Source organism: Fragaria vesca, linkage group LG1 (assembly GCF_000184155.1).
Source record: "Fragaria vesca subsp. vesca linkage group LG1, FraVesHawaii_1.0, whole genome shotgun sequence".
Taxonomy (NCBI): Eukaryota; Viridiplantae; Streptophyta; class Magnoliopsida; order Rosales; family Rosaceae; genus Fragaria; species Fragaria vesca.
In genome coordinates this window covers 1,875,101-1,900,618 of record NC_020491.1, presented here as the reverse complement: position 1 = coordinate 1,900,618, position 25,518 = coordinate 1,875,101, and the positions used below count along the sequence as shown (strand labels likewise).

General features: G+C 39.8%; 2 protein-coding genes across 2 annotated transcripts; one reads left to right on the top strand and one right to left on the bottom strand.

Moving 5' to 3' along the window:
* Positions 1-3,687: 3,687 nt before the first annotated feature.
* Positions 3,688-4,922, top strand: LOC101300857. Its single transcript, XM_004288697.1, has 3 exons — positions 3,688-4,089; positions 4,178-4,325; positions 4,693-4,922. The coding sequence occupies exons 1-3, from the start codon at positions 3,688-3,690 to the stop codon at positions 4,920-4,922; spliced, it is 780 nt and encodes a 259-aa protein (XP_004288745.1).
* Positions 4,923-5,176: 254 nt separating this feature from the next.
* Positions 5,177-8,267, bottom strand: LOC101313340 (uncharacterized protein ycf37-like). The gene is made up of 5 exons (XM_004287164.1): positions 8,151-8,267; positions 7,978-8,036; positions 7,114-7,406; positions 6,784-6,930; positions 5,177-6,006 (listed from the first exon to the last, which is right to left on the bottom strand). The coding sequence occupies exons 1-5, from the start codon at positions 8,156-8,158 to the stop codon at positions 5,725-5,727; spliced, it is 789 nt and encodes a 262-aa protein (XP_004287212.1). The 5' UTR covers positions 8,159-8,267; the 3' UTR covers positions 5,177-5,724.
* Between the last annotated feature and the right edge of the window lie 17,251 nt (positions 8,268-25,518).

The following is a 25,518-nucleotide window of genomic DNA, read 5'->3' as shown; positions in this document are numbered from 1 at the left end:
ATAAATATCGTTCTCAAGAAAGAAAGAAAGTTTGAGTTTGGTTTTGTTTATCATTCCTATGATTTTGGAGTTGACATGGGATTATCATTCTTGATTGATTTTCAAATATGATGTTGTTTTCTTATTGGGACTTATGTTATAAGTTGAGTCCTTATGGTATACGTTTGAAGAGGACTCCAGATATAATTTATATCGTTTTTTTTTTGTCGAATTTGAGATTTATAAAAGATTACCAAAAATGGGATTTGCGGTAGTTCTCCATCATATTTTCTCGTTTATTTGTGAGATATTGATATTGACATGAAGAATATTTTAGCGAGTATTTCGAGTAGAGATATTATTTACAATTTATACTTGATAATTAAATCTCGCTTATAATTATAGATTTGAGAATATTTTGACATGTGAGACATGTCATTGAGTTTTATTTTATTTTTTTATGATAATTTCCAAGTACGGTTGGGAACCGTACTCGTGATTGCGTTTGCACGATCTTGGGGAAGCTTTATGGATTTATATGTTTTCGTATGTTTTTAGTCACCATACTAAGGTCATTCTTATTCATTGCTAGATAACCTTTATATGCGGTCCTCACCATAAGTGAGTTGAGCGCTTAGCGTGGGACGCTACTAGAGCCTGAGAGGCTCCTCTTACATGGTGATATCTCTTCCCCTTGTTTTATTTTCTCATCAATGTATTTGATTAACTAGTGGGCCTGATTTGTCTCTTCTTACTAGATTTCTGGATGTTTAACTAAATTAAAATGTTGCATGCTTTGCAGTTTTTAAAGTTTAAAATGTGGGAAAGTATGTAAGTTACATTTTTGTTAAATTATTCGATTTATTTTTGTCCACTCACTCTAACGTTTTAAAATTACTTTCCTCTGGGTCCTTCGGTTTCAAATGCCCAGTTTGCAGACTAAGCTTACTTGAGGTCGGGCGTACACAGAGTCAAGGCATAGTCAGACGCAACTTCCTCTTATTCTTTGATATATGTTTTTCCTTCCTTGTTAGAATTGCTCTGATAACCTTTGGGATTGTTGTTAATTAATGAAAGCGTGTTGTGTTTTGGATGTTGATATGGAATTTGGAGCTTGGTGGCCTTACTAGTTTAGAGATGGTTTGATTTGATTATAGAAGTGTTTTTGTTGGTTGACATGTAGGGTTGTCCATTATCAAGAGAGGTTATGCTAAATTTTCGGTAAAATTTCCCTTGATGTGGACCCCACAGGGTTTACTCCAGATTTCAAGGTGAAATCCGGGACGGGCCCTGATACTGCGTATGTTCCAAAAACAGTGTAAAGATAGTAGTAATTTGAACCGTAACAGTAACTAGGATCGTAACCGTAACTGGAGAGATACACCTTTCTAAAAGAGCGGAATGTGACTACCGAGAGTCTAAAAGCTACCAAGTGAGTCAGCAACTTGAATAGCAATTGTACCCTCAAAGACAAGAACCGTAAGTTTAAGTCTCCAATATATAAACAACCACAAGTGATTGAGTTGGTAAGAGCGTAGGTGTGAAACCCCCATACCCAGGTTCAAATCCCAACCGACGCTAATTGGAGTTAAATCCCAATTTATTTTTGGTAGCCAGGGGGGAGGAAGCGTTTTGACATGATCCCTCGGCGCGGATTAGTCTCTGGGCCTAGAAAGCTTTTGAAGATACCGTCGTTGATACTATAAAAAAAAAAGTCTCCGATATATAGAGTCAGAGCCCAAACCCGCCTAACCCTCCACCTGGATCCCAAATCCGAGCACACCAATGAGTGGGTCTAAAAATCAAAGCCTCACATACACCACCCAGGCCCAAAACGGTCCCCGCCCACAAAGAAGATTCCAGAACTACTTTGGGCACCCTGGACATTCCAGCGGACTACCACTGCCGTTGCTTCGTCACCATTCTTCGCCGCCTCCCCGCCATCTTCCGTCGGACAAATCCTGTACCAGTCTCAACCTTGCGTCGGACAGAAAGCTCTGACCGTCGCAGTCGCATCAGATCCACCCTCTGACGGGTATTCAACCCTTATCTCTCCCACGCAGGCCAACTTCGACGGTCCGCGACACAGCACCACCACCTCTTCTTACCATCAGGTGGAACTTCCGGTACAGAACCCGGATCCCAAATGCGGATCTGTCCCAAAAATCCACTTCCGAGGAGGATACCATTGGCCGAGCTTCTCTCAAAGGGTCAAACTGCCGACCCAGCCTACAAGCCAAGAGAAGCTTGATGCCGCCACCCACATGATGAAGGAGGGGAGAATACGACCTCGACGAGATCGATAGGCAGGCTACACGGGGTGAGAAGATCCCGTCGGAGGCCAAGTTGCTCGACGAGCAAAACCCTAGAAGGGTTTGTCGCCGCAAGAAGAGGGAGAGGAGAGCTCTCGTCATCTTTTCTATGGTTAGATGTTATGGTTAGATGTTTTATCTTGTAAGATATAAAATAAATGAAACCATATTTGTGAAATAATGTCTCAATCTTCTAGTATGATCAAGGCAGCCGTTCCAAAAAAAAAGGGATTTTGTTACATGGATGAAAAGTGCTAGCTTCTAGGCCCAAATTTTGAATCTGGCTCTAACGTGAGAAGCCTGCCTTTTGTGTTTGAGGAAATGTTACTGATGGTACCATATAACATCCATTCATCGTTATGGCATATGACATTTCAAAACTATGATATTGGTACCCTAACATGTAAAGCTGACATAAATTTGATACCTTACATCTCTAACAGTGTCAAATCGACTGCTACAAAAGCTGTTTCATGGGTAATTATGTCTTTTTATTTTTCTTGACATTTTCCCTATTTCCCTCTTCCTCCGCCGCACACAGCCAGCACATGTTCTCATCTACATATCTCTTTAATCAAACACAAAATTGCTGCAAACTGAACCTTCCTCTTCTTGTTTTTCATTGTTTTCTTCTTGTACTTGTAATAGTTCTCCAACAATTAAAACTCTCCCAAAATTCAGAATCTAAATTCTAACTAACCACAAAACTTTGTTGTTTCTCTAGTAAACAATTCCCAATTTTTCGATCTCCATTCCAAGTTTCCAACCCAACCCGATGGAGAATTCGACCCAAGAATCCCCTCTACTATAACTCATTGGCTCTGTTAGAGATTGTTGTTTAGGTTGATAATTAAGAAAAGTAGTTCCAGAAGAAGCACAAGTAGTAAAATTTGTGAATTCAAATATTAAAATAAGTTCATGCCACCCATTTTAATGGGGCATGGGGTTCACTAGGATATACAAAAGAAAGACATACTCTAGGTCTCTGATTGTCGAATCTCGTCAAACTATCTCAAGATCTAGTACTCTTAGAAGAGAGTGGCAGCAAAACGGTCTCTGTCGTCAAAGAAAATTGTATCAACCAAGGAGACGAAAATACCCCTTTAAAAGTATAGAGTTAACACCATCATTGACAGCAAATATTAAAAATGATTTCTGTTCTATTGTTTGAGTACCAATATAACAGTTTTTAAATAAATATGGTGTATTGAACTGATGAATGACCTTTATTTGAGGTATGGTTTGTAAAATTTCCTCGTGTTTTGGGGTTGCATCGAGTCATTGACCTTCCGCGCATATGCTAGTTTAATTTGATTCCGCCAGGCACCACACGAAATGTTGGAAAAGAAAAGGACATATAGCAAGACCTGTCACCGTATTTCCTCCACGAGATTCCATGGCATTTCCAGCTTCTGCTATCTGCAGTCCAACTAGTCCTGTTGTTTCTCTCTCGTCCATCTCAAACTCTCTCGCCCCCTATCAAGCCAACCCAACCGCCCTCTTCTCTACTGATTATTGTTCAAAGCCTCTCAGCAGCTACACAAGTGAACACAGTTACAGTTGCAGGCACTACTCATCTTGTTTCCGTATTTCATATCGATCCTCTGATGCTGAAGAAGGTGAAGACGAAGCTGAAGGTTGCAGCTTTGATGAAGCAGTCGTCCTTTTCAACACAAGAGAATACTATAAGTGCCATGACTTTCTTGAGTCACTTTGGAACAAGGCTGAAGAACCCACCAGAACTCTTTTTCATGGTATTTTACAATGCGCTGTGGGATTCCACCACCTATTCAACCAGGTGCATACTTAGAGCAATCCCATTTGATAAGCTTGGTTTACTAATTGTTAATTAGTTAGACTTTGATACTGTTGTGTGGTTAATATAGAACCATAAAGGGGCTATGATGGAGCTGGGAGAGGGACTGTGTAAGCTTAGAAAGATGAACTTCAAAACCGGGCCATTTTACGAGTTTGAGCAACAAATCTCTGCAGCTCTGGATTTCATTTACCAAACGCAAATAGAGTTAGCCGCCTGTGAGTTCCATCGACTATTCTACTTCTCAACAGTATATATATATATATTCCCCTTCTAGAGTGGGATCCCGCTTTGAAATTAAAGTGCGGGACTCCTTATTTCGCTCACTTTCAGGTCGTATTTCTACATCTCAACCGTACAATGTCTAAAACACAGTGTGTAGATCATTCCTGTAAAGTTTTATTAAATTTGAAGATCATTTGAGCTTCCGTAATCGTAATTTATATATACACACACTTAAATCACATATCAATTCTTCTCTAAGAGACTGATAAAAATGTTTAGAGTGAAGATATGCAAATTACATGACTAGCTAGGTACGGTGGTGATCGAACATAAGTTCATATTTACCTCTAAATTTCATAGGTGGAGATGATGTTTGTGTTGCGATGGATCGATCAGAGAGATCGTACCAACTTCTAGGCCGGTATGCTGCAGGACAGCTACTCTATACCCTGCAACTGCAAGCTGTTGACGACTCTGAAACCATGTACATCGTGTTCCGGCCTCAAAGGTCTTATGGCGGTGAGCCACCAAAGGTGAAGCTTCCAACTCTCGATGCTACCACACAACATCTCAGCAGTCACGGCCTCTGAATTTACTTAAAATTGATTCTCTTGCTTATAGGCAGAGATGTAAAATTTCTTTTTTGGGATAGAATTTTATTACTCTTTGGCACTTACCACTCGCCAGTATCATAATAGTCAGAGTGTCCATTATACTCCCAATATTGTCAAGGCTGCTTTGAGTGCCACAGTTGTCTATAATGCACAAGGTATCAGCTGCTTCACTTAAGAATGGCTTCAACCACTTATCAGAGTCGTAAAGAAATTTAGGGCTGGGCAAGAAATTTAGGGCTGGGCATGGGATAGGATGAGACGGGATAGAGCTAATCTCACGGTCTGTCCCGGACATTGAAATCGGGACGGGACGGGCTTTGCATTTTTTAGATTTCATCCCACCCGGGCCCTATCCCGGTTGAGACGGAACGGGATGAGACCGGATGGGCCCAATCCTGGATAAATTTTTTTTAAAAATATAGCATGAAAATTCATTTGTTGACTAGATAATCAAATTATGCAAAAACTGGCTTGACCACAGCAGGCCTACAAGGTTGGAATATCAGTTCAAAACCAAAGGGATGTTGATGGCCAAAATGATGATACTTACAGTTACTCATATCCCGACAACAAAGACAAGTTACTTATGAATCAAGTTGTACAGATTAATTTACTCAGGTGCTAGAAATGCAGAATAGGACTATTCAGTTCGTAATCTGGGGCCATGTAAAAGTAAAACAAATGATACCTCAACTATCACTAGCTATTTCAGATCATCATGCCAATTTAATCTTCACACCAACCATAGAGCAGATGAGTTGATACACACCAGGTAAAATTATCTCTCCTTTGTTTTAACAGGGACATCTCTGTACAATTTCACTTGTTCTTTCAAAGTATCTCGCCGTGGTTGGGCCACTTTGTTGTTAGGATCAAACAGAAGGACTTCTTCAAATGCATTCAGGGCAGACTTAAAATCTTTCTTCTGTTCATAGGCATCACCAAGGTTATTCCAAGCAGTGACATAGCCAGGCTGGAGCTTCACCGCAGTTTCAAACATGGTAATTCCCTTAGCAAGCTTCCCATCACGGACATAACTGACCCCAAGGGCATTGTAAACCTATTCAAACATATAAATGATGAACAATAATATTAGCATAAAGCATGCCTCATAACACGATGTAAATAACATACAAAAATAGAATCTTGTTCAAATGATGTTGTTTAATTTTTATTTATTTTTTTCACTATTTCCTGATATGGTTTTCATCTTAATGAACTCAATTCTGTTGTTTATTTCCCCCTCTTTCCTTCTATGGATTGCGACTTAATGAACTCAAAGAACAGCATGGAAAGATTATTAAAGGTCAAAACTTAAACCATTGCTACATAGTCCCACTACCATATAATGTGAGCATTTATTTAAATGAACCTTGGACACACCAACACATATAACAGCACAGAGTTAGTGCTGTTTTGAAAACATTTACATATTCAAAACTAACTAAGAATTTAGTGGCAATGGAAACCATTAGCAGATGCCATGGAATAAAGTACAAAGTATGTATTTGAAATTTCAGGTTTTATGAGCTTTAGAATTGGATACACCAGAGAAAAAAGAAACAATAACAATAATAATGTTAGACACAAGTAGGGTATACTCAAATGACCAAATGAACAAATTTCTCCAATTAATACTTTCTTTCAGTAACTAACAGCCACCTCTGTCAATCAATAGATTGAAGAGAATGGCATACAAAAGCTGTCAGACAGGCACGCACCATTAGGTCGATGAAACAATTGTCTGCTATAAATGATAAGGTTTGTCTTCTTCGATCCAGTACAGTGTGTTTATTTGAAGATAAAGTGAGTATTTAATATTGAAAGTCTGTCAAACCTGAGCAAGATCCTGATCATCCCCATCCCATTTCTCAATTGCCTGAACCAAGTACTTTGTAGCAGCTGGATAAATTTTTCTCCTCAGCATTACTGCTCCAAGTTCAAAAAGCTCAGTTGCACTAGCATCGCCACTTCTTACCTGCTCCTGTTATTCGGAAACAAAATAAAACAAAGTACAAAAAAGGCATAGTGTGAGTACTGGTTATCAATGAATCTGGCTAATATCCACTACAACAACAAAATCTTTGAGACTTGAATCCTTTTACACAATGTCAATATTCTAAAGAAGTATGCTTTTTAACAGAGCATGATAGAAACAGACTCTGACCTGCAATTCTTTGGCAGAAAGATCAAGTTCTCTACGTACAAGTACTTGACGAATCACAAAGAAGGTTCCAATCCCCAGAAAACCCAACAATAGTAGCAAGTACGAAAGCTGAATTCCCAATTCAAATAACTCTCCAGTCTCATAAACCACATTTGTTTTGATAATTTCAAGTGATTGTGCCATTGGTGTAGAGATCAGCCAAAAGCTCTGTCCAGTTAAAAATGTAGGTATCCATGTGTAAGGCTTCTTAACATCTTGAGTACCTCCGGTAACCAAGGTTTTCCTAAAAAGCTCTAGAGCAAAATGTTATAATCACAAAGACCACTATAATTCGATAGAAAGTATAACTGGAAAAGAAATAGGGCTGTGCAATAAAATAGTCTTCCATAATACTAGACACTTCTTTTTCAAACAGTTCATGACATTAAGAGTCAGACCGCATCGAAATAAAGATAACAGCAAAGTGTTCACAATAAAATCCAAACTATATTTCATATTGGCTCCAGGTGGAGAATTAATATGAGATGATTCTGCATTGATCAATGTAGACACCCCTATTACTTCTTTTTTTTCTTTTTTCAAATTTTACAGATATTAGCTAGTAAATGAAAAGTTTCTTTGGCTAAAATCGACCAAGTCGTAGTTGACAATTTATGCAAACCTCACAGAGCATTATGCAATGTATTACTGGACCCAGTTAATATCAGCATACTTTTTGAACTGACATAAAAATTAAAGCTAAATTGGCATGACTGCCATCTGTATCATCTTATGGAGCAATGAGTCCAGTAAAACCATATTACAAGAAATTTAGCGTAATAGATGAAGTTTACAGTGAAAATCATTAATGGAGAAAATCATTACTCTGCAAATTTGTTGAGGTATGGATTTCCACTGCTAGTCCTTCTCCTTGGGATATCTGCCTTCACCCATGTTTGAACTACATGTTAGTAATTGCAATTGCTAACAAATACGAAGGAGAAACAATCGAAGAGGACATGTCTGGAGAAACAAGTGTTCAGAAAGTATAATGGTACCTCGACATGTTTGGTGGTTGGAATATGACGGTGGGAAGCCAACGGCAACATATTGAGGGAGCTGAGGCATGGCAGAGAGGTTTGATGGCTGAATCGTCGAAACCAGACGTATGAAGCTTTTGGTGTTGGCGCCCGCAGAGGTGGACTTCTGAGGACAGTGGCCATCGAACAAGTTCAGACTTTGAGAGTGGGAGAGAGATAATGCCCAAACTCACACTCAGACTGTGTAAAGGATAACGAAAATGGTTCGACTTTATCTTCACCGTTTGATCCGATCAGTGTTTTTCGGGGCACTTGTTTAAGCCATCGATTTTCTTGTTGGGTGGTGTTATTCTAAACTAGGGCTGGCATTTTGTCCCGAGGAAAACCAGCCAACCGACAACCGTCCCGAACCGCTGACGTTGGTTATTAAGATATCGGCTCGGCAAACCGTACCAAATTCATATACACGGTACGGTAGTGGTATCAGATTTCCGTATACCACGGTATACTGACAATTTTATATTATTAATTTCTTTTTACTTAAATCTTATATTCTCAACCATTGATTTTATAAAAGATTGAATCCTCACCGTTGATTTAACCAGAACACTAATACCAATTCCCAAATGCGATCGCATCTCTCTCAGTTTCCCAATTCCAAACTCAGAAACTCTCAAGATCTGAATTCTGAAGAAGAAGATTTGAAGAAGAACTTAATCTAAAACTATAACCATTTGCTGCTCATCATTTCACAAATCCCAAACCCTCACCTGCTCATCTGTACTCTATCGTCTCGATGGGTTGGAGTGCTCGCAATGTTAGGTAGAGGCCGCAAGGCGGGCAAGCTAGGCTGCCTAGGCAAGGTCTGACTGGTCTGTTATTGCACTCCTTAGTCCCTACTTTATGCTTCTACAGTTCTGCCATTGTTGTCTTGCTGATCTTCCTTTTTTTTTTTTTTTTGGCATATTAGGAGGCTTGAATAGGTCTCGGTTGGAGGGCCAACCGTGCCGAAACCAACCGAAAGTTCAGTATACCAAACACTCGGGATACCGCCTTAATTGGCCGATAGCGACATCAGAATTCTCCTTCCGTCGTCAGTCGGTATGGTTGGCGGTTTGGGCATTTTTGGGTCGGTTTCGTACCAAGCCCAGCCCTAGTTATTCATACATTTCTTTCTCTATTTATACACTCCATCTCTCTTTCTCTTTATAGTGAAAATGCTCATTTAGTACTAATTTTAACCCCTCAATGGGATCCGGCAAGAGTTGGTCGTCGATCAAGCGTGGCCCTTTCGGTCTTATCAGCGGTGATCGTTCTGGATCAGTGGAGCTAGGTGAAAGGAATAACGTGGTGGTGTTTCCTGATTCGGGTCGGATCCCCCTACTACATTTGGTGTAGATTTTAGAGGGCGATGCGCGCTACTCCGTCATTGGCAGGGACGGTGAGGCAATCGGATGGCGGCAGCTTTGGTGGCAAGGAGGCGGATCTGCGCCCAAATGCCCTTCTCCTTTTTAGGCCAGGTTCTTGGTGGTTACCTTTCAATTCCAATGGTGTGGGGTTAGGTTAGGCTCTTGTTGGGTTTAGGTGTGGGTCTTTTAAGAGCAAGAAAATCACAACTTGTTCAAATCAAACAAAAACGACATCTTTGGAAAAGATTCTCACCCGCCGCACAGGTAATAATCTTATCCTAACTCCTAAGACTGACACCGAGGACGGCTATGAACCTATACATAACCGTGGATTGGCTACATTACTTGAAGAAGCTGATCAGTTTTAATTAAGGAATCATTGAATCATGATGTTTGAGCTCTTAGCCCCTTAAGTTAAGAGCCTTGAATAAGCTATCTTTATTAAAAGTTTTATTTAGTCTTCTTGTTTTCTCAACCTTTGTTATAAAAGGGGGTTTGCTGTTAGATGTAATCTGACAGACCCGCCCCGAAAACACACAGTAAAACAGGCAAGTCTTGCGGGGTCCACTCTTAAAAGAGATTACACAGAAATTTCAGCATAACCTCCCCTAAAAATGGACAACCCATCCTGAAATAAAACTGAAACACTTCAACTATAATCATCAACCACCACTCTAGGAGTCCTTCACTCCTCATAACAAGAACCAAAGTCATAGCAGTACTTAACAACCAAACCAAATACTCAACTACATTAATTAACATGAACATCAACCAAGATTAAACTCTCTACTTGAGTCATAGTCCTGAAGAAAAACACTTCAACTTAATTTACATCATCCCATGGTTCTCAGAGCACTAAGGAAGGAAGATATAACAACTACACATAGGTTAACAGGTAACCTACGATCAGCAAGGAGCAGCGGGAAAACTATGCCTTAACTCCTAGGGAAACCGAACAGGAGCTCTGCAATCTGGGCATTTGAAAACAAAAGGCCCAGGGAAAAGCATTTAAAAATGTTAGCGTGAGTAGACGAAAAATAAACTAATTAATATGCATCCAAGAACAAAATAATACAAAATCAAATTTTATATGTTTTTCCATTTATACAGAATTTAAGAATTTCTATGCATGCAAATATTATAATCTCAACAAAATTCACACTAGCCCCGCTAGTCATAAAGCAATAAGAAAAATAAACGGATTCCTCATATACGAAACTTCCAAAATGATGGACTAGCCCTGCTAGTCAAATTAACAACTCAAATAAAATATCCTATATGGCCATATAAGTGAGTCTCCCAGACTCGATTGCCTCCCAGGCATAGTACTCCCATACTCCCTGTACCTTCACGTCAAGTTGACCGATAGGGCAGAGGGCTTGCGTGATGCCGCCGGCAACATCACATCACCACTACGATGGAAAAGGCTTGCGTGACCCCACTTGAAACGTGAGAGTCACATCACCTCGAAAGGTGGAACGACATACTAGCATTGACATCATATAATCAAACAAATATAGCATAAGAAAGAAAAATATAATTTATGGGAGTTTCCCCGAAACTCATTTTTAAAACATAAGTACGATTCCCAACTGTACTCGGAAAATTCCAAGAGAAAAGAAATAAAATAAATTTAATAACGTGTCCCACACGTTAAGATGCTCAAAGTAATAATTAAGCCAAATAATCCACATATTTCAAATCTCCAATCATGCATGCATAATCCATTAAAAACATAATTGGTTTGTGGATGAAAGGCAGTGCTAAAACATAATTGAGTCCCCAAAGCCGCCTGTAACCCTTTCCAAAACTTTGACACAAAACGGGGATCCCGATCAGATACTATAGATTCTGGCACCCCATGAAGTCTGACAATCTCATTTACATACTATTCTGCCAATTTCTCCAATTTATCGGTTTTATTAACCGGTAGGAAGTGTGATGATTTGGTGAGTCGATCAACAATCACCCAAATACCATCATGACCATCTCGAGAACAAGGTAAACCATAAACAAAGTCCATAGTGATATGATCCCATTTCCACACTGGAATCTCCAGTGGTTGTTGCAACCCTACTGGTTTCTGCCTTTCAGCTTTCACCTATTGGCAAACCAATCTACTCACAAAAGCTGCAATCTCTCTCTTCGTATTTGGCCACCAATAAAATTCCCTCAAAGTCCGATACATCTTAGTACTACCAGGATGCATCGCATAAGAAGAACTATGAGCTTCCTCCAAAATCTCTTGCTTAAGCACTTCATTCCTTTTCGGCACACAAAGTCTATTTTTAAATAATAACACCCCATTTTTCCCAATGGAAAATCCCACTGTGGTGCCACCACGTGTTCTTTCAATCAAGCGGACGATGGAAGGGTCCTGACACTGTGCCTCTCGCACTCTGTCAATCAGAATCGATCTCACATGGAAACTAGCAACCAAAGCACCAACTCTATCTACAGACAAATCAACTCATGTAGCTCGTAGTTCATAAAGAAGAGGGAGTCGAACTGTCCTCAAATAGGATAAGCTACAAGTAGGCTTCCGACTAAGAGCATCTGCCACTATATTCGCTCTTCTAGGGTGGTACTCAATAGTGCAATCATAATCTTTAATCAACTCCATCCACCTCCTTTGCTTCATATTCAACTCCTTTTGCGTAAAAATATATCGGAGACTTTTGTGATCCGTAAAGATCTGGCACTTAGCTCCATAAAGATAGTGTCTCCACAACTTCAATGCAAAAACCACCACGGCAAGCTCTAAATCATGGGTTGGGTAGTTCAACTCATGTGACTTAAGTTGCCTAAAAGCATAAGCAATTACATTTTCATGCTGCATAAGCACACCCCCCAAACCCACTCTTGATGCATCACAGAATATCACATATTCTCCACTATCATCGGGCAAAGCCAAAACAGGAGCACTAGGTAATCGATTCTTAAGTTCTTGAAAACTCTGCTCACATTTCTCAGACCACTCAAACTTAATTCCCTTTCTCATCAATCTTGTAAGTGGAGCGGCGATCTTAGAGAAATCTCATACAAAACGACGATAATAACCTGCTAGACCCAAGAAACTACGAATCTTCGTCACACTGTTAGGTCTACTGCAATTAGTCACCGCTGCCACCTTTTGAGGATCCACACTAACCCCCTCAGCTGAAATAACATGGCCCAAAAATCCGACACTATCCAGCCAAAACTCGCATTTACTAAACTTGGCATATAACTCTGCACAACTCAAAGTCTGAAGCACCAGACTCAGATGTTTAGAGTGTAACTTCTCACTCTTTGAATAGACCGGAATATCATCAATGAACACAATGACAAAATGGTCTAGAAATGGGCGAAACACCCTATTCATCAAATCCATGAAGGCAGCGAGTGCATTTGTCAACCCAAATGGCATCACCACGAACTCGTAATGACCATAGCGTGACCGAAAAGCAGTCTTGGCTATGTCGGAATCTCTAATCCGCAACTGGTGATACCCAGACCTCAAGTCAATCTTAGAAAAGACTTTAGCACCCCTCAACTGATCAAACAAATCATCAATGCGGGGCAAAAGATACTTATTTTTCACAGTAACTTGATTCAACTTCCTATAATCAATGCACAACCTCATAGTACCATCCTTCTTCCTTACAAACAACACTGGGGCACCCCACGGAGACATACTAGGCCTTATGAAACCCTTGTCTACTAACTCCTGCAATTGAACCTTCAACTCTTTCAACTCCACCGGGGCCATCCTGTAAGGTGCCTGAGAAATAGGGGTTGTTCCAGGGAGTAATTCAATGGTAAAATCTATCTCCCTTACGGGAGGTAAACCAGGCAACTCCTCAGGAAAAACATCAGGGAACTCCTTGACTACAGGAATATCTTCAACCTTAAGAACTCCCATACTAGAATCCACAACATGAGCCAAATATGCCTGACAACCCCTATTCAGCAATTTACCTGCCGTAACTGCTGAAATCAAGCAAGATGCACTACAAGAATTTGGGGCATTTACCGCGCAAAATTTACGCACGCCGTATTATATGCTCTTTTACGGCGTGCTTTTAATGCGTGCCGTAAAAACCCTTTGACATGAATTCTTTTACTGCGTGCTAATATACACGCCGTAAATGACCAATCACATTAAGTCTTTCACTGCGCGCATCTATTGTGTGTCGTAATCATGATATGTTTTTACTGCACGCACAAGTAGAACGCCGTGAAAACAAAATATAGCAGAAAGTTATTTACAGCTCACATATGAAACCAGCAGTAAAAAATGAATCTTAAGGCGCAAAATTTTCCCTAAAAAATCTAATTTCCCTCTCAATTAAACACTTCCCTCTTCTAAATTTTCCCTAAATTTCCCAAATTATTACCTTCTCGTTTTCTGGTCGTTGCTTTCTTCCTAAGAAGTTGAGAAAGGGTCATATGAGAATCCCTATACAACAAACCTCAAACCTGAAAAGTCATATGCATGAGAGGGTAATCTTCTCTTTCTCTTTGATTTTAAGAAGTCCCGCTCCAAACCTCAAACCTGAAGCCTCAAACCAGAAAACATAATCCTCCAAATCTCGACAGAGTTAGAAAGATGTTCTAATCCTCCACCGAATTCTACAGTGAGCTGCATACCGGAAAGCATGTAGATCGGTTTCTGAGGATTTCTGGCTGTGGTGCTATGCTCTGGTGCAAGGTAGGTTTGTTTCTTCTTCTTCTTCTTCTTTCTGTTTGAAGCGATTAGAATCGCTGAAACCCTAAACTCATTCGGATTTATAGCTAGGTATCTATTTGCTAATCTAAGGTTTAAACTTTTGGATTAATAGCTGGGTATTTGCTAATCTAAGATGAGTGTTTGTTGGATTTGTAAGAGAGGAGTGTCTGGGTATTTGTAAGGGTAAATAATTTCTTTTTGTCTGGGGATTTCTTTATGCTGGGGAGTATTGCTCTTATGGACTTGGTAGTTTTGATGCAGTTTTCGGTACTTGATCGTAGCACATTTTTGTTATACTTGTAATCGTGTTTGTGAGCCTTGCAGTAAGAATGAAATTATAGTTCACTCTAGCTTTGCTCTTTAGTGATAGGGTTTGAATTAAGTCTTTAAAGTTAGGAGCTTGTAGTATGACAGAAAGTATGGTTCAGTATAGCTTTGTTTTTTCCTGCCAACTTTGAATTGAATTTTTTTAACTTATGAGTACTGTAGTAAAACTTCTGGTTCTTGTTTGTGATTGGGACTTGAGGACATAATTTACAACAGGGGAAATAGCTTCTAGTATAAATCAGTTGGGGTTCGACATAGCAAGTGATGGATGGTAGTTGTAGAGGTTAGTTCATTAAATTTGTGAGCCTATATATGCTCTTTCCTAGTCGAAACTAAAAAGGCTGGATGAGGGAGTACATGACATGGTTACTGAAGAATATAGAGCATGGAGTAAAGCATAAATAGGTAAAGCAGGGAGTATGATAAGCTAATTGTTCCCTGAATAGGATTAAAAGAAGTGCTTAACACTCTTTGAGCTCGATCAGAGAAAGAAGGGAATAACCATGTAAGTTAGTTAGAATTATTAACTTTTGGTAGATAACTCAACTAGGTTACTGATTTCTTGAACTTTATAATGACAGGGTAGAACCAGTGTTTAACATTCTGCTAATAAGGTTGCACAACAGAAGGAGAATGCGAATCAAAGTGTAACCCAAAGCAAGCAAAACAATCCAAGTGTTCAGAGATCTGAAATTCAAAGTCCAAAGAGCAAGCAGAGTAACCAAAGAAAAACTTCACATCTTCAACACTCTACTGATCATGGGATGCAAAGTAAAGACAAGGAAGGTACAAGGGCCAAAGGTACAAAGGATGATCAAAATAGAATTGAATTGTTAAGTTGGTTTGAGATGTGCGAAGGACGTTGTTGCAATTGCAAAACTTGATTCCAAAGATCCAAATGCTTTGGTTCATCATGTGCCCCTTGGTCCTGTATGCTGGAAAGTTTGGGTGCTTGATATTTTTGATGATATAGCTTTATATCGACCAACTAGGGAGTTTGGAACACTGAGCGAGGCTACAGGAAGTACAATTGCATGGCCTATCAAGTACATCAGACAAATTTAATCTATTAACAAGATATAGCAGGTAACCTACTCTTAACATATAACCTCAATATTTCTTTTCAGTATTGTACTCTATATTCATTCATTAAATTAAATTTAGTATATATTCAGCTAGATTCTATGTTAATTCTGGTTTGTTCTTGTAGATAGTGCAACCACTCAATTTGCTTATAAATTAATTACTTTGGCGTGGTTGTAGATTTGATTAAGGTTATATGAGGACTGCCACATTCTTGTCTGGATACCTGAACTCAATTTTACATGTGCTAGGAGACCATAACTCATCGTATTTGGAGATATGAACTCATATTTTTTTTCTTCTTCAGTATTGCCTTATGTATGCAATTATTTCGATTCTTATGATCCTTAGATGAACCAATGTATAATATGTATATTTTCAGACTTGTTTCTAGCAGGTAATGTGAAGTTTTGAGGTGAATGAAGATTAATGCTTATGTTGCTACTGTTGGGACATTTTGCAGTTGGATAATGGAGTTTGAAAAGCTTCCAAGTACTCTGAATTGTAATGTTATTTTTTGATGAAATTTGTAGGGACATATGCAGTTGTTGTTGAGATACATGCTGAATTTCCAGATTGTTCAGATATGAATGTATATATATATATATGATGTTAGTTCACCTTTGCTAGCTCTTAAATTAGATTGTTGTTCCTGTATAAGGTTTTGAAGTTAATTATTGTTAACTGTGATTTGAGCAGCCATTGAAATGTAGTACTATGAATCTGGAATATGATCAGCAAATCATATATAATTGTGGAAACAAGAAATGCAAAAAGCAGCGTGCAGAGCAGATAGGTTATTACGGCATGCCTGTGCGCAGTAAATGTCTTTAAACTAAAACTCTTTTACGGCATGCTAGAGCGCCGTAAAAACATTCTAATCCAAGTCTTTTACGGCGTTCTTTTGGATCATTTACGGCGCACAAAAATGCTCATTTGGATGTTATAACGTTGGCGGGATCAATTTTACGACGTGTTTTTATCTATTTTTATGGCTTGCATTGGCGCGCTATTAATGTAATGTGTCTTTTACGGCGTAGGCATTTATTGCTTATTTTTGTGTGCCGTAAATAGTCTTTTACGGCGCGCATTGCCGGCCGTAAAAACCTTTTTTTGGCGTAGTGATGGCAAAATATTCCGCTCTCCACAAAACGTAATCTCCGGCTTCCCCGAACTTCGGAACGCTACAGTTTTCTGGAAACAATCGACCAAAGCCTGATGTGCCTCTAAGAAATCCATCCCCAAAATCACATCAAAATCAACCATCTCTAACGGAATTAAATTTGCCTCCAAGTTATACCCCTCAACCAGAACTTCACAAGACCTAAATACCCAATCAATTTTAAACACATCACCCGAAGGCAAAGACACATACCATTACCCCGAGAGAGGAGATGAGGGCACATTAGTATGAAGTGCAAATCTACTAGACATAAAAGAATGAGTAGCTCCCGGATCGATCAAAGTAAATGCAGGCTGGCCAAAAATAAACAACGTACCAATGATAACCTCGGGCGAGGTGCGACCCTCCTGAAATGTCATGGCATGAACTCTAGCCTGAGTGGTAGGGCGTCCTCTCTGACCTCTACCCTGCTGGGGACCACCTCTAACAGCTGAACTAGCACATGAGCCACTGCTAGAAGCACCAATTGAAGTCTGACCTGTAGTCTGGTAAAATGTAGGCGCGACTCCTTGAGTCAAATGGGGACAATCTCTCTTAAAGCTAGTGACCTGGCTCGCCACACTCAAAACACCCAACTGGCCGATATTGTCTAGACTGACTACTGTGGGCTCCACTACTACCACTCATACCACCCCTAAACTGACTAAAGGGGCGTCTGCCTGCAGATCCCCCAGCAAATCTCTGACTACCTCTGAGCCTAGATCGGGTTGAATGACCAGAACTGCTACTACGTCCACTACCCACAGAAGATCCGGAATCGGATGTAGATGCCGCTCTCTTTGACAGCCCCTGACTAGGGCCACCAAGGTCTCGGGGTCGGCTACCCATCTGTGAGGTCTCAATATTTAAAGCTGCCCCAACTGCATCACTAATTCTCGGATACAACACCGCTTGCATCTTTTCCTCATACTCACCCCCAAGTCCTCGAACAAACCTTATATCTTATCATGCTCGTCCCGTACCAAGTCAGGAACATGATGAGCTATAGCAAGGAAATGCTGCTCAAACTCCAAGACTAACATATCTCCCTTCTGCAAATTCATAAACTGATCCTGCATCCTATGGAGATGAGCTCGACTACAGTAACGATCATTGAAATGGGCCTTGAACTCATCCCAAGCCATGAGAGAAGCATCCCCATAATCTTTAGAAATGCCAACCAACCAATGCCATGCAACCATTGCACTGCCACGATTACCTTACGGTCATCAGGAACATTTAACCTAGTAAACACTCTCTCCATAGTCTCAATCCACTCCTGGGTCTCAATGGGATCCTTGGCTGTAGAAAACTTCTCAGCACCATTATCCTTGGCCCTCTTAATGCTAAAATCAGGCGGGGGCTGAGGGTTCATTGCTATAGCAAACTGATTAACAATCTGCTCAAACGCTCCCAGCATACCCTCTTGTGCATTCATGTCATCCCCCACAGGAGGAGCTCTTTGTGCTCGGCATCTAGGAAGTATAGTACCTGAGATAAACATAGATTAGAAATTCACACATGGGCAATCTAGTATTAAACTAGAAACCCTAAACATGAACATCAACCAAGATTAAACTCTCTACTTGAGTCATAGTCCTAAAGAAAAACACTTCAACTTAATTAACATCATCCCATGGTTCTCAAAGCACTAAGGAAGGAAGATATAACAACTACACATAGGTTAACAGGTAACCTACGATCAGCAAGGAGCAGCGGGAAAACTATGCCTCAACTCCTAGGGAAATCGAACAGGAGCTCTGCAATCTGGGCATTTGAAAACAAAGGGCCCAGGGAAAAGCATTTAAAAATGTTAGCGTGAGTGGACGAAAAATAAACTAATGAATATGCATCCAAGAACAAAATAATACAAAATCAAATTTTATATGCTTTTCCATTTATACAGAATTTAAGAATTTCTATGCATGCAAATATTATAATCTCAACAAAATTCACACTAGCCCCGCTAGTCATAAAGCAATAAGAAAAATAAACGGATTCCTCATATAAGAAACTTCCAAAATGATGGACTAGCCCCGCTAGTCAAATTAACAACTCAAATAAAATATCCTATATGGCCATATAAGTGAGTCTCCCAGACTCGATTGCCTCCCAGGCATAGTACTCCCATACTCCCTGTACCTTCACGTCGAGTTGACCGATAGGGCACAGGGCTTGCGTGATGCCACCGGCAACATCACATCACCACTAGGATGGAAAGGGCTTGCGTGACCCCACTTGAAACGTGAGAGTCACATCACCTCGAAAGGTGGAACGACATACTAGCATTGACATCATATAATCAAACAAATATAGCATAAGAAAGAAAAATATAATTTCATGAGAGTTTCCCCAAAACTCATCTTTAAAACATAAGTGCGATTCCCAACCGTACTCGGAAAATTCCAAGAGAAAAGAAATAAAATAAATTTAATAATGTGTCACACGTTAAGATGCTCAAAGTAATAATTAAGCCAAATAATCCACATATTTGAAATCTCCAATCATGCATGCATAATCCATTAAAAACAAAGTGTCCACTCACAATATAGATGGCTAAGCTTGACGTCAGTCAGAGCCCTCCTCACGTGGTGTCTCCTCTCGTCCTGTACAAAACAAGATTTAAGGTCCAAAACAATAACTCAAAAATAACAATTTTAACAAAGTAGGTAAAGTCTTCTTCACTCCCTCTACACACCCAAACCTAAGAAGAACTCCAACCTTATTTTTTACTAATCATCTCCAATTTTTCCTCAACGTTCTAACATATAAATACAAATATGGAAATTTCCATGGATGAGGCTCACCTCTACTTTTTCACCAAAATCAACTTAAAAATTTCCTAAATTCCTACCAACAAATACCATAATTTTTCAATATTTCATTACCACTCGTTTCTCACTCATGGAGCCGCCAAAACCATCCCAAATTCCAAACACTCTTCATCAAAAATCACCATACAATACAACAACATTTATCCCTTCTAGAAATCATTCAAAATTACTCTAAACCACCACCAAAACCGGCAGCAGCCACCGGCAGTGGCGGTCAACTGCCAGCAGTGGCAGTCAACCACCATCACTACCTCAACTCCGACAAAAATTAACAAAGTATATATCAATCTCTTCTTCTCAACAAGCATACCAACAATCAAAACTAGCACAAACCCTAGAAATCAAAGACTTGGCCGGAAATTACTTCCAAGCTCAAGAACACCAACAATACCGATTTGCCCTATACCCCAAATCGTTCTACCTCTTTTGGGTGGTTGAAGGACCAATCAAAGAGCTGCAAAACCCCCCAAAGATTGCTGGATTCGGTGGCCGGAGAAGGAAGTTCCAACAAGGCTAAGCGCACGGCAGCAGCGGCGTCCCTGCGCCTCAACGCCGATGAGTTAGGGTCGGCTTTTGCCCAGGAAGTACGTGCGGTGTCCCAGCTGTCAGTTGGGACTGGTGTGGCAACCTGGCGTGGCCGGACGGAGGCGTTCTGTCGAGGAGGGTCAGACGGGTTCGGGAGGTCGGGGAGAGAGATATAAGGTGGCTGGTGGATTTGTTTTCTTACCCTAACGAAATGGTAAGTTTCCCTTAAATACCCCAGCCCAATAATAGTAACTTTTATTATTTCCTACAACACTTACACATACGAACAACCAATCGGGTAATTAAGAGTCCACAAGTTCGTTTAAACCACCCCCATAAATTCCGAGTTGATTAGCTACCATTAAATCGGAAATCACCATGTAAAAACAATTACTAGGTTCGGGGTGTATCATAATCAGACTTGTTTTTGGTCAGAAATATAATCTAAATTGGAGAAGAAATTCTTCCCAATTACTATCAAACTGTTATCTCTAGGTGGATTCATAAGAGTGACGAGTTTTGCTCTTATCTCCTTAGTGGATTCCTTGGAGTGGCGAGTTGTGTTGTGTCAGTTTGTTTATCACTGTTTCAACGCAGCAAATCTCAGTATCATAAGACAAAGAACTAAGCTCTTAGGATCAGTTAAGAACTACATTGATCTTTTATGATACATCCCGAACCTAGTATTTCTTTCATATTGAGGTCTTCAATTTGAAAGTCGACCTTTGGTAGATTTAAAAATTTGGAAAATTTTCTTTTATTTTACGATAGAGGTGGTTTAGACGAGCTCGTAGATACATAGTTTACCCAATTTGGAGTTCGTTAGTGAAAGTTATAGCTATATAACTGAAACTAACATTTTTGGGCGGGGGCATACAATGAAAATTTACCACTTTAGGTAGATATCATATTCATTTAACCTAGCCGCATTTTTATTTCACCTCACTCTCATTCTCTCTCCTGTCGCCCCTGACCCCGAAGGAGACTTCTCCTCCGTTTAACATCGTCCGGCCAAACTAGACCGCCGTGTCGATCCCGTACGAGAGCTGGGACGCTGCCCTTCCTTTAGGAGGTGGTGGCTGGCTCCAACTCTCCGTCGTCGAAGCGCAGTGACGCTTAGAAGAGGTCGGCGTCGGTTCTGTTCATTCTTGCCAGAATTTCTTCCTCTGGCCACCAGTTGTTAGCGACATATCACTAACAGTGGAAATCGAGACAGGGAGAGATGGAAATTATACTAAAGAAGAAATAAAATAGCAAATTGTATTCAAATGCGGCACAAACCCTAGCACCGAGACTTAAATAGGTTTTACAAAGATTACCAGATTGTGATAGATGTCAACAATCTAACGGTTACTTCAATAAACCTGTCACACCCCGGACTCGGTGTCGGTGGTTTCCAAGCACCTGACGCCGAACCTGAGGCGTGAGCGGGAAAAGTAAAAGAAAATAGAACAATTTCAAATACTTTTCTCGAAATAAAAGAAAATAAAACGTTTACAATAACAAAAACAAATTACAAAGGCAAAATAGGTCTTGAGGTCTAGCTGACTTCTAATCTTTCGTACTTCTCGCCACTTGTACACGTAAGCTAACGTCACAGTTAGTCTTCTAGAAACACGTGTCCTCGTACAAACCTGAACAAGACTCATAGGGATGAGCTTACGCTCAGTAAGACCTAACATTTTTAAGTTATACTTAAATAGGTCGCACAAACAAGTTATCAAATAATCAAACAATACCTTAAATATATAACTACAATTTGATACATGTATGCTAATGAATGACTTCCTCGATTACTGGCTGATAAGTCCATACATCAAAGACAGGTGAGCCTACACGTCTCATATCGTGCATTTTACCAACCAGGGGTGACTCATATGTCTTGAATATATGATCTAATAATCAGTAATATCTCACCACTTGTACCTCTTTTGTTAGTCTTCTTGTTATACTCATGGTCTCCCAATCCGCAACCCGATAAGATCGTTTTATCGATGTCCACCATCGAAAGGGCATACTTTCCCTACATTTGTGCACGTGTGGGCTAATCATAGATCCCGAGGACAACCCATGAGGAAACTCAACTACACAAAATGTACGTATTCTATCAATCTCTTTCTCATCTCTCTATAATCACCTTTCTCACCATTCTCACTAATCTCACAATGCATTATGCGTATCAATTGTATAACAATATTCGCATTATATATCGAACACATGCTTTTACAGAAAGCAATAACATCGATCACGAAAGTCAACGATATCAATAATATCGAAAACAATAACAATCAAGATTTAATCAATCAATGTCACACAAAACACCCATTTCAATTATAATCAAATTATCAAATTATAGAAAAGGTTCCCCGAGAGAGAGACCCTACTTGGAATCCAAGCGCTACTTCTTGACGCTAAATAAAATTAGTAACTCAGTGACACGTTTTCTGAAATCCTTATCCTTCTGCTCTTGAAATCCAGCTACTCATATTCGATCCTCGTACCGAATCCTCATATATGCCGAAATTGCTAAGGACACCCAAGATTTTCTTCATCGTCTCCAAATTCCATTTACTTCTTCATAGAATGATTCTGAATTGCTATGTACACCCAAAATGCATCTCCCCTAGTTTTCAGACTCTGTCGTCGAATATCAATTGCACCCCAAATGCCGATCCAAATCTCAATGAATTAATCTAGACACCCCAAGTTCTCAGCCTTCCCAAAATACTTCCAATTAAACATCTTGATCAATAGTAAGTAACAACACCTAATTCAACCATCCATCCTTAATTACCAACGTAAATCAGCTGCTCCATCTTCTTTCTTAATTAAACCACATCTTCTTCATAATGGAAAGTAGACTTGTTAACGACAAAAGAAATAGAAGCCACCTGCTAATCACCATCTTCACCTTAATCAGCTTCAAAGAAACCCACAAACATATCCATCCCCATAACACACAACTCAACTTCATATCACCCTATTCTTCATCATTCTGGAACTTCCGTCCCAAATCCAATCTTCTCTGTAATTCAAGGACTCCAATTCATGATATACACATTCAATATACTAACAACAACCAGGAAACAATAGAAGCACCTCCACCGCCGCCGAACACAGCAGCTGCACACACTGCCCAATATCCCAAATTCCTCAAAACTCTACCAATATCAAAATCAAGCTTCTCAAATCACTCCATCAATTCCATATACTAATTCAAAAGCTAAAAGCTACCAAAACAACCGCCACCGAAGCCGTGTATAGTGGCCACTCACGGTGGTTACATTGGCCAAAATCCAAATTCTTCAAAACTCAACCAAACTTGAATTTAATTATACAAAGAGGTAGAGCTCGACGAGTAGATGAAGATTGATACGTCACTTTCCATCGACGGTGGCCGGAAAGCATCGAACCCTCGCCGGAAAACTCCCGGAGCTTCAATTAATTGATTCTCACTCATGAAGGCTCCTCTGAAGATTTCGAGACCACCAATAGAACGAGGATGGCGAGAGGAAGCTACCAGTACCATTCACGCTCGCCGCCGTGACCGAAATCCAAAAGTTGGCCGGCGAACCCAGCCTTTCTTCTTCTTCTTCGATTCTTCTTCACCGGACTTCAACTCTGAAAATAAATACCATGGAGAAGACTAGGACATCGAGACAAAGCCGTCGCCACCTTTCTTTCTCCTCGCCGTCGCCACCTTTCTTTCTCCTCGCCGTCGCAGGAGGACGGAGCGGCAGTCGGGTCGCCCGTCACTGCTATTCGGGTCGGCAGAGACCCGGTCTGGGTCTGAGTTTGTTGTTCTAATCTGATCCCAATCTCTCTTCTGCTATGTAGAAAAAGTCATGCACGGCTGAGATTCAGCGGTCTAATAGATCCAAAGGTCCAGATCAAGTCACCAATACTTCTATTTTTAATTAAATTTTTGGATAATACCAACTTAAAAAATCATTAAAAATAGCTCTGATAGTTCAAATGATGCTCCGAAAAATCTCACAAACTCGTAACGACGTCTAGGTTAATCCCATGGGCTCGAAAGACAAAATTTAAATAATTTTCGAAAATCACAAAGAATTGAAAGAATGATAGAAATTAAAATAAAAATAACTCGAAAATAATTTTCCTTTCAAAAAAATAGAAATTTGAAATTCTAGGATGTTACAAAACCTTAGTAACTATTTTAACTAACTTAACAACATGATTAATAGTAATTAAAGTAGGGTTTCATAACCTAGATAGCCCACTCAACCCAGCCCATAACTCAGCTATTCCTCAACCCATTAGGAAATGACTCATAACATTCCAACCCCCATGAATTTGAACTTGTCCTCAAATTCCATCAGATCTGAAACGTTGGGTATCGCTTCATGATGTCATTAGCTAGCTCCCACGTAGCCTTTTTAGGAGATGCTTTCAAGTAGTGTATCAGCCACTGTGTAGTTATGGCCCATGTCTTTACACCATCCTTTTCTGCAAAACAACTGCAGGTGTCCATGCCACTTCAAAGTAGAAGAATCCTTCACTGCTGGCAGCTCAGTTTGTACCACCACTATATCTCCAACTCTCTTCTTCAAAAGAGAAACATGAAAGACATTGTGAATTTTTGCTAAACTGGGAGCTGCAGCATATAAGCCATCAGACCAACTCTTTCAAGAACTTGGAATGGTCCATAGAACTTAACTGCAAATTTTTGTGAAGGCTCAGCTGCTACTGATTTCTGTCTGTATGGCTTAAGTTTAAGATATACCCAATCTCCAACTTGAAAGGTCCTTTTTTAGTGGTGTGATACAAGCACAAAGTGCTATGTTTATAATGTGTTTCCTGCCCTATTTAGCTATGTTATTCTTGTAATAATGTTATTTCTAACATGTTTTGTGAGTGTGAAGGCAAAAGAGCTGAAAAACAGAAAAAGAAGGCAAAAACGCAAGAATTGAGGGAAATCCTAATCAAAGGAGAATTTCTGGTGCACCAAGGAGTCTCATTAAGTTGCAAAATCTAAGGATAAGTCGTTTAGGAAACTTTCCTGTTTTGAAAAGGGAAACTTTCCTATTTCATTTTAAGAAACTTTCTTATTTTGATTTAGGAAACTTACTATTTCTGAATCTTTCCTATTCTGACTTTCCTAAAATATTGAGGAAACTTTCTTTTCTGATGAGACATGGAAACCATTTGAAGTCAAGAAACCTAATCCAACTTGAAATAGGAATCTATAAATGTGTATAAAAGGAGGAGGACGAATTCTGCAATAATCAATGGATTTATGTGTGCTAATATAAATCAGAAACTAAGGGAGATTCTTTCCTTTAATTTCGTCATTTGAATTCTGTTATTCCTT

Excerpts from the sequence above, each read along its gene's own strand:
- LOC101300857 (XM_004288697.1), top strand. The coding sequence starts at position 3,688 with ATGGCATTTCCAGCTTCTGCTATCTGCAGTCCAACTAGTCCTGTTGTT. Across the intron at positions 4,090-4,177 it reads TCCACCACCTATTCAACCAG|AACCATAAAGGGGCTATGAT; the intron begins GTGCATACTTAG and ends TGGTTAATATAG. Across the intron at positions 4,326-4,692 it reads GCAAATAGAGTTAGCCGCCT|GTGGAGATGATGTTTGTGTT; the intron begins GTGAGTTCCATC and ends TAAATTTCATAG.
- LOC101313340 (XM_004287164.1), bottom strand. Across the intron at positions 7,407-7,977 it reads TACCTCAACAAATTTGCAGA|AGCTTTTTAGGAAAACCTTG; the intron begins GTAATGATTTTC and ends ATTTTGCTCTAG. Across the intron at positions 6,931-7,113 it reads TTTCTGCCAAAGAATTGCAG|GAGCAGGTAAGAAGTGGCGA; the intron begins GTCAGAGTCTGT and ends TCCGAATAACAG.